The sequence below is a fragment of the Oryctolagus cuniculus genome, chromosome 2 (genome assembly GCF_964237555.1).
Source record: "Oryctolagus cuniculus chromosome 2, mOryCun1.1, whole genome shotgun sequence".
NCBI lineage: Eukaryota > Metazoa > Chordata > Mammalia > Lagomorpha > Leporidae > Oryctolagus > Oryctolagus cuniculus.
In genome coordinates, this window is record NC_091433.1 from 98244443 (window position 1) to 98263746 (window position 19304).

Below are 19304 nucleotides of genomic sequence, written 5' to 3' on the forward strand. Positions count from 1 at the left end.
CGCCTTCCAGCTCCCGGGGGTCCTAGCGTCCTCCTGAGGGCTTCTGCGGTGTGGGAAATGCAAACAGCACCACCAGCGGAGCCGCCTGGAGCCCCCTCAGGAGGAGAATCAGGAAGCCGGCTACTGCAGCACCAGAAAACGAGATCCCGCGCCGGGCTGTGCTGCTTCCCTGATTGGACAGTTCGTTCAGACGGAATGTGAGCATGCACGACGTCCGAGAAGCCGCATCCAATCAGAATCGCCCCTAGCATGAAGGCGGTCCCTTGAGGTGCTGGGTGGAGAGAGTGCCAGGTGAGGCTCATCTTTCGCAGCTTCACCTTCCTAACAGCAGGGGCCGCTGTCGCCTCCCTGATGATCCCATTGCCAGGGATCTCTCCTCCCCCTTCTCCATGATCCTATTGGAATCGGAAAGCCCGCTAGCTTGCAATACTCTTCACCTGAGCTACAACTGACGACTATTTACTGGAATCTGGGTCTTGTCTTTGTGTTCTTGGTTTTTGCTCCTGTCACATGGTTTGTTGAACATCATGTGAAGACTATCTGAAGATATTACATAAATCAATCTTTGTCTCATTTCTCTGACAGATACTCACTTTCTAGTCTGTACGTTGTCCTTTAATATTGTTCCCTATTTTTTATGGGTACATAGTTACACACTTGATTGTTTACGTTGATCTTGTACTCAGTAATCTTGCTTAATTATTGTTTAAAGATTTATTTATTTGAAAGAGTTACATGGAGAGGAGAGGCAGAGAGAGAGAAAGGTAGAGAGAGGCCTTCCATCTGCTGGTTCACTCCCCAGTTGGCTACAATGGCCGGAGCTGCACCGATTCGAAGCCAGGAGCCAGGAGCTTCTTCCAGGTCTCCCACGTGGGTGCAGGAGCCCAAGGACTTGGGCAATCTTCCACTGCCTTTCCAGGTCATAGCAGAGCTGGATTGGAAGAGGAGCAGCTGGGACTAGAACAGGTGCCCATATGGGATGCCAGCACTTCAGGCTAGAGCATTAACCCACTTCACCACAGCACCAACCCCACTTAATTATTTTTTTTAAAAAAAGATATTTTTATTTGTTTCAGAGGCAGAGTTACAGAGAGGGAAAGACAGAAAGAGACCACCTGCTGGTTCATTCCCCAAATGGCCACAAAGCCCAGAGATTGGACAGGTCAAAGCCAGGAGCCCAGAGCTTCTTCTGGGTCTCTCACATGGGTGCAGGGGCCCAAGAACTTGGGCCATCCTCTACTGCTTTTCCAAGAGTCATTAGCAAGCAGCTGGATCAGCAGTGGATTAGCCAGGTCTCAATCCCTGCCTATACGGGAATACAAATGTCACAGGCAGGCAGCTTTACCCACCAGCCCCTGTGTAATTTTCTTATCAGCTCATGTTTGGTTGTAGATTGTGTTGGATTATCTGTATATAAAGGGTCATTAAGGAAAGGAGTCAGAGTGGGAATGGTAAAAATAGAGAAAACAAAGGGCCCTTCCTGTAACATGGACCATTTCTTAGCCTAGCTGGGAAATTGGCCTGAGCTAGAAAGCAAGTGTGATAATAAAAGAGAAATGAAAAATTTCATTGATTAGTTGAGAGAAAACCAGACACTGGTGCCAACTTCACGCAGAAGAGCAGGTGGCTGGACTTGTCTGTGACCAGTCTCAGAGGTACAGTAGAGATCAACAGCAGGGATGACACTGTGGCACAGTGGGTTAAGCCGTCATCTGCAGCCAGCATCCCATATGGGCACAAGTTCAAGTCCCTGGCTGCCCTACTTCCAATCCAGCTCCCTGCTAATGTGCATGGGAAAGCAGGGGAGGATGGCCCAGATCCTTTCTGCCTCTGCCTCTGCCTCTCCCTCCCTGTAACTCTGCCTTTCAAATAAGAAAATAATCTTTTAAAAAGTAAATAAATAAGATAAACAGCTCCCCCTTGATACACCCCCAAGATAGAATTTTTTCTCTACCCAGTAAAAGTCACACCAAATTGGGAGAAAAGGCAGGAGGAGCTCACCACATGAGAAATGCTTTCCTCAAAGGACATTGTATAAACTCTCCATGGACATGAAACACCCGGATCACTTCATTTCAACAGCATTTTCCTTCTGAAGAAGACCCTCCTGGCCCTATCCCAGGAGCTTCCCCACTGCTCTTTCAATCTCTCTGTTCTTTTCAATAAACTCTTTTACTAAAAGTTGCTTTCTTGGTTTGTTCATCTGCTTCATATTTCATCATGGATAGAACAAGTACCCAGGGTTCAAATCAGCTGTAACATTAACACATATTGCTTAAAAGCTGAACTGTATACCTAAAATTTCTTTTTTATTGTTTAATTTCCTTAACTACACATCCAGGAAAATGTTGAAAAGAGAAACTGAGAGACGAAACTTTGTCCAGGTTTACTACCTGGGAAAAATTGTTCAGTGTTCTGTGTTAATTATGCTATTTATTATAGGTTTGTTGTAACCAACCTTAATTATAATAATGGAATTTCTCTTTTTTTTACTATTTTGCTAATCTTTTTATGATTAGAAGTTGAATTTTAATAAAAGTTTTCAATGTTGAATCTCAATGATCATGTGATTTTCTTGAATTTTCTTACACATGAATTATTTACATTATTTATTTTGAAATGTCACTCGCCTTCACATCTTCTAATGTATCCTGCTTGTTATTGATCTGTATAAATGATGATCTTTAAGTTCCTTTGCATTTCATATTCTGATCTGTGTCATCAATATAATGCTGAATTCAGAGAAGAAATTCAAACATAATTTTTGTTTATTGCCACTTTGGGTGAATCTGGGAAATTGAGGAGCATTTTCATTCCTTGAATATTTGGAATGTTCTATAATTCTGAGCCTCAACTTCTTTTTTAAAAAAAGATTTTTTTATTTATTTATTTGAGAGGTGGAGTTACAGACAGTGAGAGGCAGAGACAGAGAGAGCGGTCTTCCTTCTGTTGGTTCACTCCCCAAATGGCCATAATGGCCAGAGCTGCGCCCATCCAGAGACAGGAGTCAGGTACTTCTTCATGGTCTCCCACGTGGGTGCAGGGGCCCACACTTGGGCCATCTTCTACTGCTTTCCCAGGCCACAGCAGAGAGCTGCATTGGAAGAGAAGCAGCCGGTATTTGAACTGGTGCCCATATGGGACTCCGGTGCTGCAGGTGGAGGATTAACCTACTGCACCATGGTGCCAGCCCCTGGGCCTGAACTTTTGATTGAGGAATTTGTTCATAGGTTAAATTGATTTTTCAAATATTGATTCAACTTACTTAGTTTATATAGAAGTTTCTTGTGGTATGCAAAACCACAAGAAATTGGTTTCCAAAACTGGTTTTCAAAATGTGGTGGCTTTTGGTTTCTGCTTTAGAAAATCTTACTCCTATTTCACAAAATCTTCCTATTATCTTATTAAGGTTTATAAATTTTGTGAAGAATGATGTTGTTTGGATTCCTGAAACTGGTTACTTGTGTAGCATTTCTCTTTCTTTTCTTTAATGATTTTTACTGGTTCATTAATTTTGTTGATATGTTCTAAAAGTCTTTTTCTCCAGGGGCAGCATTGTGGCACAGTGGGTATAGCCACTGCCTGTGGCACTGGCACCATATAAGCACTGATTCAAGTTTTGGCTGCACCATTTCCAAAACAGCTCCCTGCTAATGTGCCTGGGAAAACAGCAGAAGACAGACTAAGTGCTTGAGCCTATGCACTCACATGAAAGACCCAGAGAAAACTGGCTCCTGGCTTTGGATAGTCCCAAGTCTGGCCATCTTGGAAATTTAGGGAGTGAATCAGAGGATGGAAGATTCTCTCTCTCTGCCTTTCAAATAAGTCTTTAAAAATAAATTTGTCTCCTTATTTCTGTTATGTGGTTTTACTACAGGTAATTGAAGCCTGCCTCTATGTTTGCTTTCCTCTATTGTATATTCAATTCTATAGTTCACTTTAGTTCTTAAGAAGGGAGCCACCATGACTGGTTCTCAGTCTCCTCACATAGTTACTTGAGGCTATAAATTTTCTCTAAACAGGTCTCCACCTACTGTGACAATTGATATTGCACCTCCTTGATTCCTTGCTGTGTTTCCAAATCAGGTACTAATGGGCCCTGTCTGCTTCCTTCTGTATACAGTCCCATGTGCCTGTAGCTATGCATATTTCTAATCTTATTTCTGGAACCCATATGTTATCTGAAGCTTCAGCATCTCATGTGACTGGAACCCATGTCCATTCTTGTATTTTGTCATTTTAACAATCTCTGTCACCCAAGCCACCTCTTTAAAGCTTCTGTTCCTTGTTTCTTTAGTATATACCAGCTCCTTCAGTCTCCATCCATTTTGTGTACAGCATGTCTTTCTTTAAGTCTATCATGCCTGCATCCCATTCCAATCCTCATATGTCTCCAGCCACTCTGAATGTAGCCATAATTCTCCCCCAAGTGCTGACTTCTGTGGTCCAAACACCCTGTCAGGACTCCTGTGTCTCCAACCCAGATCTGTGCCAATGGCTTGTTCAAAAAGCACTGGAAGAAGGCTGAAGGGTTTGGGCCCCTGATACCACAAGGGAGAACTGGAAGAAGCTCCTGGCACCAGGTTTTGACCTGGCCCCACCCTGGCCATTGCAGACAGCTGGGGAGGGAACCAGTGGACAGAAGAGCTCACATCTCTCTCCCTCTCCCTCTCTCGAAGTAACTCTGACTTTCAAATAAGTAGATAAATCTTAGGAGGTGGGGAGCTCTTTGAGGAGAGGCAATCAGAGTTGAAAGAAGCCAGCTAGAGTAGGGGTGGAGGTGGGTGGAAGTCAGGTGAAGACAGAATAAGGGGAGCACAGAGGCTCTGCCCCATGAGGTCATCCGGGGGAAGCTCTTCTGCAGGGGTGTAAAGATGTGCAGTGTCCATCTGAAGGGCCAGAGGTGGGCAGCAGCATTCCTGAACCCTAAGCTCTCCTCCCTGGCAAGTGAAGTTCATCTCAGGTCTTTGTCTTGCACAAGCCTGTGCTCCAGTTCAGGAGGCACCGCCTAGAGGGGAGACCTCCCCTCAGTAACTGGTAATCTGAGCTCTGGGTTGAGGCAATGGAGGGCAAAGCTGAAGCCAAGGAGGATGCTCCAGGGTGCAGAAGATGGAATCAGACCGAGTTGGAGCCGCTTCCAGTCCAGAGCTGACCCCCGAAAGGAGTGGGAAGGGAAGGCTGAGACTAGACAGATACTGAGAAAGGCATGGGTCAGTCCTGGAAGGCTGCAGATAGATGGCAAGGAGGAAAGAAGCCGACAGCCCGGAGGAGGAGAGCAGGCCGAGGGCTTTCCAAATGGGGAGGGCGGGCAGCGAGGGCTCCTCAAGGGGGACCGGGGCATGAAGACAGAGTCATGTGATGGGCGGCAGCTGGTGGCTCCTAGGCCTGCCTGTCAGGAGAGTGGGGATGGGCGATGGGAGAAGCGTAGGGTCGGCACCTCTGACCTTCACAACACCCTTTGCTCCCATTAGGACGGCCAGAATTTTCTCCTTTCCTTGAGGACCACGAGAGTTGGTGCCATGGAGGCCGGGGGTCAGGGACAAGGGCGCGCAGGAGACAACAGGGAAGGGCGGGCAGGTGGAAACGCGCCCTGCGGGGGCTGTAGGGCACGGTACAAGCTCCCCTAGCTACAGACACAGCGCGCCCAGGGAGCCTGCGCCGCAGCCGCCGGGTGTCGCCCGAAGCCCCCAGATTCCTGAGCGAGCTCGTGGCTATGCCGGCTACCTCAGCTCCTAGCCCTGCGGCCATCCAGGAGGGACCCTGGATGGACCCTGAGGGAACCAGCTTCGGAGCGCAGTTGACAGCTGGAGTTGAGGACCACGAGCACAGGGGCACAGGGACAGGGTCACCAGGGGACTCCTAGCCCCTGCCACGTACCCCCACTTCCCGTCCACCGGCCCAGTCCCGGCCATTCCGGCGCCCTAGCCCAGCTGCGCATCCTTCCCGCAGACCCTGCTCCCGGGTTCCTGTCTTCAGGCCATCCGCAGGCGCACCCCTTCCTTGTCCGTCCCTGCCCTCCTGAGGCTCTCACCCTCTTCTATGGTCCCGATGCTGTCCCCCCCTTCAGCTCCTGCCACCAGGAACCCGTACCAGAGCCGCCATCTCCACGTCCGGCTGCCTCCTAGCAGGCGTCCTTCCATGGGTGTCAATAGGTCTGGCCGCCCACCTATCTGTCCCTCTCAGGTCGGGTCCGTAGCTGATCGTGCCCAGCGGCTGCCGCTGCCTGCCTCTCCTGTGCCTGTTGTGCATTCTGGGGACACCGGTTCTGTCCTGCCCGAGGTGACCACTCCCCAGGGCCCTTGGTCGCCTCTCTGTTCCATGAGCCTCCCTTGCACGCTGACCTCTGCCTACCAGAGATAGCTCTGCAGCCACTGCAGGCTTTCCTGAAAGGACTGGATCAGTGCCCCAAACTAGAAGTTCCCATCCCTTGGGGAAATCCTATTTTGCACAGCTCACAGCTCGTGCCAGCATTTCAGAACTGGGGAGCATTTCAGAACTGCCTCAACCACCGGAAAGTGATACCCATCTTCCTCTCCTCTTACGGTCTTTTCAACAGTCAGTTAAATCACAAAATCAGAAAGAGTTAACAGGACTTTTCCAACAAAGCAAGGTCAACATGCAGCAAACACTCCCAGAATTTGATCAGAATGACTGCATGTGAGAGAGTTTGGAAGGAAAGGGACTGTTTCTTATTTTAACTCCTGAAAATGGAGAAAGAAACGTTGAAGCAAATAAAGTTGGATCCATTCCCTCAATCCATGTATAATGAATTGAAGACAACATCTTTCCCAAACTTCACATAGATAAAAAGATTTGTGAACATCTGAATGAGTAGCTTCTTACAGGATGCCTCTAGTGAAGTAAACCCACCCAGCAATACAACATTCTCCCTCTGCTTCCTACAGCTGGAGCAGGAAAAACAACTGATGCTTTCTTCAAGCCAGTTATGCAGAAATTCCTTCATGATGATGCAGATCTCTAAGTCAGCACCCTGTATGCTGTTAGGTTCACTGCTACAACAGCAACTCACCAAAAGGCAAGTTACTCTACATTTCTGTTTACTTCTATGACAAGGAAATTACTGAAGAAGCAGCTTTTGGGGCCAGCATTGTGTCATAGTTGGTAAAACAGCTGCTTGAAACACCAGCATCCCATATGGGTTCCAGTTTGAGTTCTGGCTGCTCTACTTCCAAACAAACTCCCTGTTTATTGGAAATATAGGCAAGGATTAAGGAGAACCAAACAGTACACAGACATTTTCTATGACACCTTGTTACCAGGGTCCTTGTTGGTTTTGTATTGTTGAAATCCTAGTAAAATGATACAAATTCTCTTTGGTCACCTATGGATACAAGGAATGCTGATAAAGAGGGATTCTGGGTGCTCAATGTCCATAGAAGACACCTACAATGATTGCATAGCTTTTTCATCTCTCCCAGTTGAAGAGATGGCTTCAGTGGGAGAAGGAGATTTAAAAGGACTTATAATGCTTTGCTTAAGTTCAGGCTTAGAAAGTCAGGTATGGCCGGTACCGCGGCTCAACAGGCTAATCCTCCGCCTAGCGGCGCCGGCACACTGGGTTCTAGTCCCAGTTGGGGCACCGGATTCTGTCCCGGTTGCCCCTCTTCCAGGCCAGCTCTCTGCTATGGCCCAGGAGTGCAGTGGAGGATGGCCCAAGTGCTTGGGCCCTGCACCCCATGGGAGAACAGGAGAAGCACCTGGCTCCTGCCATCGGATCAGTGCGGTGCACCGGCCGCAGCATGCTGGCCGCGGTGGCCATTGGAGGGTGAACCAATGGCAAAGGAAGACCTTTCTCTCTGTCTCTCTCTCTCACTGTCCACTCTGTCAAAAAAAAAAAGTCAGGTATTCATGTGGGATGTGGGCATACTAACTAGCATGTTAATGACTAGGACAAGCACTCCTAAATTTAATCTTTCAATTTCATTTTCCATTAAGTTTTTGAAGTACCTCCATATGTGTGTATGCTTGTTATATATATACATATATGTGTGTGTGTGTGTGTGTGTGTGTATACACATATAAATACAACACTCTCTACAAGTGAATAAAGTTGTATTGTCTTTATTTTTGAATACTACAGGAATAATTGTAACTGAATTTTAGTATTTTGAAATGCAGAAAGAAAGCAAAGAACCATGAGATGAAAATCTTCTTAAGTATCCAATCGAATATCAAAAGTTCTATATGCTGCTACATTTCTATGGTTTTAATGATTTGTGATTCCTTTGAAATTTATTGTATATAGATGAAAGTCATTTACTCTTTGATTATTTTTTATACTCCTTGCCTATATTTCCAATAAACTAATGACCTCTGCTTTTTACTTGTTGAACTCTCTATTTACTGGAGCATTAAGTCCTTGACCACAACGTACATTAAAGATATGTTATCTCAAAAGTGAAGGAAAGAAAGGGAAAAGGGAGAGGGAAGGGGGTTAGGGAAGAAAGAGAATGGGAGGGAGGAAGGGGGGGAGGGACAAAGGGAGGGAATATCATTATACTCTTAAAACTGTATCTGTGAACTATATTGAACCTGTTAAAAACTAAATAAATAAATAAATAAAATTATTTTATTTTATTTTATTTGACAGGTAGAGTTATAGACAGTGAAAGAAAGAGACAGAGAAAGGTCTTCCTTCTGTTGGTTCACCCCCTCAAATGGACACCACGGCCGGTACTGCATTGATCCGAAGCCAGGAGCCAGGTGCCTCTTCCTGGTCTCCCACATTGGTGAAGGGGCCCAAGCACTTGGGCCATCCTCCACTGCCTTCCCAGGCCACAGCAGAGAGCTGGAGTGGAGGAGGAGCAACTGGGACTAGAGCCCGGTGCCCATATAGGATGCCAGCACCACAGGCAGAGGATTAACCAAGTGAGCCATAGCACTGGCCCCAATAAATATAAATTTTGAAGAAAAAATAAAAGGAAAAAATGAAATTGGATCCCTGTTACCCATGCAGGAGACATGAGTTGAGTTCCTAGTTCCTAGCTTTGATCTGACCAAGTATCTGCTGTTCCAGGCATTAGGTCAGGGAAAGGCCCTCCTCTATTTCTTTTTTTTTAAATTTTATTTATTTTATTTGAGAGGTAGAGCTACAGTTAGAGGAAGAGGCAGAGAAAAAGATCTTCCATCATTGGTTAACTTCCCAAATGGCTGCAACAGCTGGAGCTGCGCGGATCTGAAGCCAGAAGCCAAGTGGGTGCAGGGGCCAAAGGACTTGGGACCATCTTCTACTGCTTTCCCAGGCCATAGCAGAGAACTGGACTGGAAGTGGAGCAGCCAGTACTAGAACTGGCACCCATATGGGATGCCAGTGCTGCAGGTGGAGGATTAACCTAATGCACCATGGTGCTGGCCCCTCTATTTCTCAATCTATATCCATCCTTCTCTATCTCTCTGAATCTGAAAGAGAGGGAGAGGGAGAGAGATGGACAGAGAAAGAAAGAGGAAGTCAGGAGGCAGACAGAGGTAACAGCCATAGTAATGTACTCTATTTGATATCAAAGAAAAGAAACCTAAGAAAACATATTGGTTAAATTCAATGTATTATCCTAGGTGAGGTCTTAGTACAGGTAAAGGACATAAGGTTAAAATTAAGAGTTATGAATAAAGCGTGAAGTTTCATGACATCACTAATGTAATTTTTGTATAAATGAGTGCATTAATTATAACAAATTAAGAATACTAAAGTAAGAGGCTAAGTTAGGAGAAACAGCACAAGGGGTATATGACAATGCTCTGTAACATCAGAAAAAATTCATAAAATACAAAAACAATTCTAAGCAAAAATGTGCATACATATGTTTATGTTTAAAAATCTTGGGGCTGGTGCTGTGGTGCAGTAGGTTAATCCTCCACCTGCAGCAGTGACATCCCATATGGGTGCCAATTCTAGTCCTGGCTGCTCCTTTCCAATGCAGCTCTCTGCTGTGGCCTGGGAAAGCAGTAGAAGATGGCCTAAGTGCTTGGATCCCTGCACCCACGTGGGAGACCAGGAAGTAGCACCTGGTTCCTGGCTTCGGATTGGTGCAGCATCAGCTGTTGTGGCCATTTGGAGAGTGAATAAATGGAAGGAAGACCTTTCTCTTGTCTCTCCCTCTCACTGTAACTCTACCTCTCAAATAAATAAATAAATCTAAAAAGCTCTATATTCTGAACATTAATGCTGAAAACTCACCTTGTACTCTGCTTACTATAATCATGTATTAAGTCAAGGAGTATCATGACCTAGTGATAAAGTGATCTTATAAAACACTTAATACAAGAGAAAAGCTAAATAAAATGGCTCATAAAATTGTTTCCATATAGAAAACTCAAACACAGATTTGTTGTTCATAATATTCTGAGAGTCTACACTCAGGGTCACGCCCAAGTGGTAAAATGTTTCTCACTGTTTCTAGATATTAACACATAGTCACAAAAAGGAAAAAAATAACTCAAATAATCAGATAATGATGCAGACTGGGGGACACACTATGACCAGGAGGGTAAAATTGGAGCTGTATAAACTTCAATCTTAGGTAAGAAGGAGGCAGCAGGCTTGGTATGACTGTAAATAGCTTGGCTGCAGGTGAGAGAGATCTGGCACCATGTGCAGGTCCCTGGGTTGTCAGGACATTTGTGCCTCCATTTGTACAACATAGACATTAATAATCCTGATTCTTTTGAGGTTATAGATATTTGGGGGAATTTCATAGAAAAAGTGAACAGATTCACTTACATGTGATATTTTGTACGAAATGTGAAGTATTCCAGGCTCTGCATGGTGAGGACCCCTGGAGTATCTTAATAGTCTTTCCCAACTGCTTCACCATTTCATCTTTTTAGGATACAAAAGAAAATATTTTGCACAGAGAAATGGCTTATTCCTTATGACTATTTACAGATTTTAGATATCATACCTGGATAGCTAACTAGTAAACTTGATACTTTGGCAACACCTACATATTTTTGTGAGTTTATACAAGTGCAAAAGCATAACTTTTAATCACTGTCTTCTGCAATGAAAATCAAACTTACTGTGGGTTTCAATTCCCACACCATTCTAACAACACTCTAGTTATCTGTGATCTACAAAAAATAGTTATTTATTTATTTGAAAGTCAGAGAAGGAGAGATGGAAACAGAGAGATCTTCCATCCAGTGGCACACACCCCAGATGGGCACAATGGCCAGCACTGGACCAGGCTGAAGCCAGGAGACAGGAGCTACACTCATTGTCCCACATGGGTGGCAGGGACACAAACACCTGGGCCATCTTCTGCTGCTTTCCCCAGGCCATCAGCAGGGAGCTGTATCAGAAGTATATACAAACTGGTGCCCACATGGGATGCTGGCACTGCAGGTGGTGGGTTTACCTATCATGCCACAATGTCAACTCATTAATGATTTTGATCTCTTTTTCAAAAGAGTAGAAAGAGGCTCATTCTCTGACCATGGACAGATTCCATGCTTGCAGGACAATCTGTGGGCAGCATAACTCATTTGTTGCTGAATATGACACAGACATCAACAGGGAAACTACTTTTAGCCTCTCTGCTCCTAACTGCCAGAGATACATTCTGTTTCTCTGTCCCCTTTGCCAGTATGAGATGTAGAACATGGAGAGGAAGAGAGGTGTGCTATGCTTCAGAGAGCCTTGCACAGGTCCTGCTGTCCTTCACCTGAGACAAACCTGAAGTTTAAGCCACCTTCCTTGACCATTCCCCAGACACCAAGAATGCCCCTACCCAAACAAGTCTATGGCTGTTTCCAGGGTCTGCAGGAGCCTCCTCACAGGCCTGAGGGTGGCTACACTTAGATATTTCCTGGTAATGAGTGTGGATATTGGTCAGATGCTGGGGGTCTGCTTGTGTATGTATGGAAACAGCAGCAGGAAGGCCAGGGTAGGAAGAGAAACAGCACATACTGCAGGTCTTCTGGGAGGCCTGTCAATCCAGCGTTTCACCACTTCAAAGAGAATGCTGAGGCACTTGAGAATTATCAAGGTGAACCTCGCCATCTGAATAGTCATGATGGTGTGAAAGATTTTTAAATGTTTGCTTGCACCACATGACTTTTAAGCACATATTTGCAGGGCTGGTGTTGTGGTGCAGGAAATTAAGCTGTCACTTCCAACACCAGCATCACAAATACTGGACTGCCACTTCTGAGTCCCAGCCACTCTGCTTGAAGGATTGAAGTGTGGGCAGGAGGTGGGGGGAGTAGCACTATGTTCCTAAAACTATATATATGAAGTACGTGAAACTTGTATAACTCAAAAAAATGTTTAAAGTTTTAAAAAATACAGATTTGTTTATTTGAAAAGTAGAGGCCAAAACCAGGATCCAGGAGCTTCTGTTGGGTCTCCCACATAGATAGGAGGGGCCCAGGGCTTGAGACATTTTCCACTGCTTTCCCAGGTACATTAGCAGGGAGCTGGATCAGAAGCAGAGCAGCTGGGACTCGAACTCAGCCCATATGTGATGCCTTAACCTGCTGCGCTACAGCACTGGCCCCAATGAGTTGTGTCAGAAGTGCGATAGAAAGCTACTCTGCTTTTAATTTAGCTCCTAGCTAATGGAGCCTAGGAAAGCACTTGGAGATGCCCCAAGTACTTGGGCTCCTGATATCCATACGGAAGACTTGGATGGAGTTCCTGCCTCCTGGCTTTGGTCTGCCTCAGCCCCAACTATTGTGGCCATTTTGGGAATGAACCAGTGGATGGAAAATCTCTCTCTCTCTCTCTGTCTCTCCCTCCCTCCCTCTCTCTTTCTCTCATTCTGTCAATCTACTATAAAATAAATGGAATAAATCTTTAAAAAACAGATGCATACATATTTACAACAATGGCATTTGTACCCTTGCTCCAGGACCACCATGTTGCAGGTGAACCTACCCATCATCCCTTCACACACAAGTCAAAGCCTGCATCGTCCTCCTCTGGTGTTCTCAGGAAAAAACTTACCTGACTCTTGCTACTGCTTTCCACACTTGTTCTGTGGGACACCCTCTATGTCGCAAGGCCTCCCAACACAACCCTTGTTTGCAAATGAAATTTACAAATTATTTTTATGACAATGTAACCAGAAGTGTAGGATTCAGGCCAAAAAGGGCTCTGGAAAACAGGCAGAGATTCTGAGAGAGTTTGTAAACTCAGATTATCATGAGTTTTCTTTTTTTTTTTTCCAGAGGATGTTCCAGAAAGATTGATTCTTTTTTGTTTTTTCAAAGTAATGCATGTTTATCATTGAAATTTTCAAAGTTAAAAAAAGCAAAAAGAAAATTAAAATGATCTATAATACCAGCACCTAGAGACAGCACTTGCTAACATTCAGTTAGTTTTTCTGCATGTTTATATAGGCAAAATTATTATACTTTTTTGCACTGTTCTATTTCTAACCCCAAATATTAGAAGTATTTCTCAATTTTATTAAATATGAATTGGACATATCCTATCAAATAGATGTGATATAACCTATTTACCAGTTCATCATTTTGAAAACATTTTTTCAATTTTTTGGTTTTTTTTAGATTTTTATTTTTTATTATTTTTTAAGGTGAACAAATTTCATATATAGAGACTTAGGAGCATAGTGATACTTTCTACCTTACCCTCCCTCCCACCCATGCTCCCCCTCTTCCTCCTCCTTTCTTTACTATTTTAATTTTTACAATGATGTACTTTCAGTTTATTTCATAGTCATAAGATTAATCCTACACTCAGTAAAGAATTCTACAATTAGAAGAAAAAAACACTGTTTCTCAGCAGTAGAGACAAGGGCTGTAAACAATCATAGAATCTCAAAATGTCCATGTCAGCCCTATACATTACATTTGTTTTGTACTCTATTAGTTACCACAGATAAGAAAGGTTTATCTTCAAACATTGTACTCACAGGGGCAAGGCCCTTATACACAGGAAATCAGCTAGAACACAGGATGTATGCAGCTGTCAGTCACTGGACCAGGAGAGCCCTCCTGGAGCTCTTGCTGCGTCTTCCACACTCCCTGCACCCAGGCTACAGAACTCCTGTAAACTGCTTCTCTGTGCACCCAGGCTATAGAACTCCTGTAAACTGCTTCTCTCTGCACCCAGGCTACAGAACTCCTGTAAACTGTGTCTAGGGAGGCCGTTTATGTGTCAGAATTCTACTTCTCCACCATCTGCTTGTCATAATAAAGCCTCCCTTTGAGCAACTGCCATTTAAAGATGCCACATGACATACCCCTTGTCTCTTATGCTAAGATGTGTCCTTAAAGCCTACTTTAGAAGGAGTAGAGACAATCATAAAAAATAAATTGTGACTTGTCGCTCCCCCACTCGTGGAGGAACGACACCGGACCCTGTGCTGTTCTCTTTCCCCGGCCCTTCCCAGGTTTGCTGCCACTCCCCCCTTCCTCCGTGGAGGGGTGTTAACCCCGCCGCTTCCCCCGCTTCCACAGAGGAGTGGCACACCACCGGCCAGCTCTCTCAGGGGTTCCTCAGGTGTTCCTCCCGCATGTTGTCTCTCTCCTCCTTCATAGTCCTCTTCCACCAATCCCAACTCTGCTGGCGTTCTCTCCCCATGTGCTGAGCACGCTGCTCTCCTCCAATCAGGGGCAGGATCAGCTCCTGCAGCTTGTTAGTCGAATTGGTGAGGCAGCTGTGTGGAAGTTGTTTACTCCCTCTCAGTGCCATATGGTGGGAGATCAGATGCATAGAGTTAGTCTTAGCAGTTCCAGTAGTTTAGTCTAGTCTTGGTAATCTCAGTATTTGTCCTCAGTATTTATTTGTCCACAGTCTTAGTACTTATTTGTCTCCCAGGCGATGGGCCCTGCCATGTTATGGGAGACAGGGCCTGCTCCCCACAGTGACTGTCTCTGGAAGACTGACAGACAAGGGGGTGTGGAAAAACACAAAATCTAATATCTCGGACTGGAGGAGGCAAGATGGAAGAATAGGAAGGGAGCACACTGATAGTCTGGGGAGAGACAGCTTAATAAAAGTGGAGATACTGCAGGTTCAAGGAAGAGTAGGGGAGAAAACAGCAGAAGAAACTGTTCCGGAACGCGTGATTCACAGTGGACCTGCGTGGAGAGCGTGGGAGCCCACAGTTCGGGACACCAGTGGCAGACTCAACACACCAGCGCTGGAACGCGAGGTGAGCCGAACCTCAGTAGCCCGAGACACCAGCAGGCAAGCGGAGAGGAGACTAGAGGGAATGACCCCCGGGGGGGAAAAGTTCACCAGGCTAACTGGAAGAGAGAGAGAGAGAAAAAAAAAAGGTAACTGGTACGGACACGGGTTTCTCTCTCTCCGCTCACCTCTCAAGGGCGAGCAAGACAAAGAGCAGGCGCCATCTTGGACATACGTCATAAGCAGAGCGACCTCAGGTCTGCACCTGCCCTGAGCCTAGCAGAAAAACCTGACTCTGGGCAGGGCGAATTAACAGGAGATTAGGACCTAGTAAATTTGTGGTGCTACTGAACTGAGACTGTGAAAAAAGAGACGGTGGGGGAGAGAACTCATGGAATTCACGTGAGTACTCTCCAGAGACGCTACAATTCCATAACTTTGGCAACCCAGTGGGAGACTGAAGGAGAATTTGAGCCCACTCTGAGGGCCGAACAGATTCCCTGTGTGGTCCTTGGGAAAGAGCTTCTGATCTCTGGCTCCTGTGGGTATATCATTTGCCTGCTAACTAACTCCAACTTTGTTCAGCTGTGCCGAATTACTTCCCTTTTGAATCAAAAAAAAAAAAAGAAAGAAAGAAAGAGAGAGAGAGAGAGATCTACCACGCCTAACCTGGGAGTGTCACCTTTGGCACACCAAACAGAGCTCTCAGGCCACACCCATCTCAAGCCGCTAAGGCTCCATCAAAAACAGACAGTCCACTTAATCTAGAGTCATAGTATAACAAGAAAAAGCACCACAGTGAAGAAACCAAATATCTCCAATATGCCAAATAACAAACGCAAAAACCAAGGTAATAAAAACAAGGAAGTCACCATGATGCCCCCAAATGAAAAAGACACCCCAATTCAAGATTATGAAGATGATGAGATAGAAGAAATGGAAGAAGCACATCTCAAAAAATTGATAAGAACATTAAGAAGTTCTCAAAAACAAATTCTTGAACTACAGAAATCCTTAATGGACAAGATAGAAAATCTCTCATGAAAATGAAATATTAAGGAGGAATCAAAATGAAACGAAACAACTAGTACAGCAGAAAACTGTGATAGTGATGAGAAATCATAATGAAGTGAAGAATTGAATAGATCAAATGAAAAACACAATAGAGAGCCTTAAAAACAGAATGGGTGAAGCAGAAGAGAGAATATCGGACTTAGAAGACAGAGAACAGGAAAGGATACAGTCAGACCAAAGAAAAGAAGAGGAAATTAGAAATCTAAAACATATTGTCAGGAATCTTCAGGATACTATTAAAAAAACCAACATCCGGGTTCTAGGAGTTCCTGAAGGCATGGAGAGAGAAAAGGGATTAGAAGGCCTTTTTAGTGAGATATTAGCAGAAAATTTCCCAGGTTTGGAGAAGGACAGAGAAATCCTAGTACAGGAAGCTCACAGAACCCCTAATATACACGACCAAAAGAGATCCTCACCACGACACGTTGTAATGAAACTCTCCACAGTGAAACATAAAGAAAAGATCCTAAAATGTGCAAGAGAGAAACGTCAGATTACTCTCAGAGGATCTCCAATCAGACTCACAGCTGACTTCTCATCAGAAACCCTACAAGCCGGGAGGAAATGGCGAGATATAGCCCAGGTACTAAGAGAGAAAAACTGCCAGCCCAGAATATTATATCCTGCAAAGCTCTCATTTGTGAATGAAGGTGAAATAAAGACTTTTCAGAGCAAACAGAAATTGAAAGAATTTGTCGCCACTCGTCCAGCCCTGCAAAAGATGCTTAAAAATGTGTTGCTCACAGAAACACAGAAACACGGTCATCAATATGAAAGAAGATAAAGGAAGGAAACCTCACAGCAAAAGACCACAGGGAATTCAAAGCATATATTAGAACTTATCTTTGGCAAATGGCAGGGCAAAGTTACCACTTATCATTAGTCACATTGAACATTAATGGCCTGAACTGTCCAGTTAAAAGACACCGATTGGCTGATTGGGTTAAGGAACAAAACCCATCTATTTGCTGCTTACAAGAAACACATCTTTCCAACAAAGATCCATACAGACTGAAAGTGAAAGGCTGGAAAAAGATATACCATGCCAACAGAAATGAAAAAAGAGCAGGTGTAGCCATCTTAATATCGGACAACATAAACTTTACCACAAAAACTGTTAAGAGAGACAAAGAGGGACACTATATAATGATTAAGGGATCAATTCAACAGGAAGATATAACAATTATCAATGTATATGCACCTAACTACAGGGCACTGGTTTATCTAAAAGATTTGTTAAGGGACTTAAAGGGAGACTTAGACCCCAATACAATAGTACTGGGGGACTTCAATACTCCACTCTCAGAAATAGACAGATCAACAGGACAGAAGATCAACAAGGAGACAGTAGATTTAAACAACACTATAGCCCAAATGGATCTAACAGATATATACAGAACTCTCAATCCTACAGCTAAAGATTTTACATTCTTCTCAGCAGTACATGGAACCTTCTCTAGGACTGACCACATACTAGGCCATAAAGCAAGTCTCAGCTTCTCAGACCATAAAGGAATGAAGTTGGAAATTAGCAACTCAGGAATCCCTAGAGCATACGCAAACACATGGAGACTGAACAACATGCTCCTGAACAATGGGTCATAGAAGAAATTAAAAGAGAAATAAAAAATTTTCTGGAAGTAAATGAGGATAACAGCACAATATACCAAAACTTATGGGATGCCGCAAAAGCAGTGTTAAGAGGAAACTTTATATCAATAGGTGCCTACATCAAGAAATTGGAAAGGCACCAAATAGATGAGCTTTCAATTCACCTCAAGGATCTAGAAAACCTACAGCAAACCAGACCCAAATCTAGTAGGAGAAGAGAAATAATAAAAATCAGAGAAGAAATCAACAGGATTGAATCCAAAAAAACATTACGAAAAATCAGCCAAACGAGGAGCTGGTTTTTTGAAAAAAACAAAATTGACACCCCATTGGCCCAACTAACTAAAAAAAGAAAAGACCCAAATCAATAAAATCAGAGATGAAAAAGGAAACGTAACAACAGACACCACAGAAATAAAAAGAATCATCAGAAATTACTACAAAGAGTTGTATGCCAGCAAACAGGGAAACCTATCAGAAATGGATAGATTCCTGGACACATGCAACCTACCTAAATTGAACCAGGAAGACATCGAAAACCTAAACAGACCCATAACTGAGACAGAAATTGAAACAGTAATAAAGGCCCTCCCAACAAAGAAAAGCCCAGGACCAGATGGATTCACTGCTGAATTCTACCAGACATTTAAAGAAGAACTGACTCCAATTCTTCTCAAACTATTCAGAACAATCGAAAAAGAGGGAGTCCTCACAAATTCTATGAAGCCAGCATCACCTTAATTCCTAAGCCAGAAAAAGATGCAGCATTGAAAGAGAATTACAGACCAATATCCCTGATGAACATAGATGCAAAAATCCTCAATAAAATTCTCGCCAATAGAATGCAACAACACATCAGAAAGATCATCCACCCAGACCAAGAGGGATTTATCCCTGGTATGCAGGGATGGTTTAATGTGCGCAAAACAATCAATGTGATACACCACATTAACAGACTGCAGAAGAAAAACCATATGATTATCTCAATAGACGCCAAGAAAGCATTTGATAAAATACAACACCCATTCATGATGAAAACTCTAGGCAAACAGGGTTTGGAAGGAGCATTCCTCAATACAATCAAAGCAATCTATGAACAACCCACAGCCAACATCCTATTGAATGGGGAAAAGCTGGAAGCATTTCCACTGAGATCTGGTACCAGACAGGGATGCCCACTCTCACCACTGCTATTCAATATAGTTCTGGAAGTTCTAGCCAGAGCTATTAGGCAAGAAAAAGAAATTAAAGGGATACAAATTGGGAAGGAAGAACTCAAACTATCCCTCTTTGCAGATGATATGATTCTTTATGTAGGGGACCCAAAGAACTCTACTAAGAGACTATTGGAACTCATAGCAGGGTATAAAATCAATGCACAAAAGTCAACAGCCTTCGTATACACAGACAATGCCATGGCTGAGGAAGAACTTCTAAGATCAATCCCATTCACAATAGCTAAAAAACAATCAAATACCTTGGAATAAACTTAACCAAGGACGTT

The 19304-nt window shown here is 44.0% G+C and overlaps 1 protein-coding gene across 1 annotated transcript in view; it reads right to left on the reverse strand.

The window, feature by feature from the left end:
- LOC127488447 (uncharacterized) overlaps window positions 1–19304 on the reverse strand; it is a 74285-nt gene that overhangs the window by 39706 nt on the left and 15275 nt on the right. Inside the window, exons 3-4 of the mRNA XM_070068657.1 lie at window positions 10739–10837; window positions 1–271 (exon numbers count right to left, since the gene is read on the reverse strand). Of these exons, the coding sequence (XP_069924758.1) occupies window positions 1–271; window positions 10739–10837 (370 nt within the window). The remainder of the gene's footprint in view (window positions 272–10738; window positions 10838–19304) is intronic.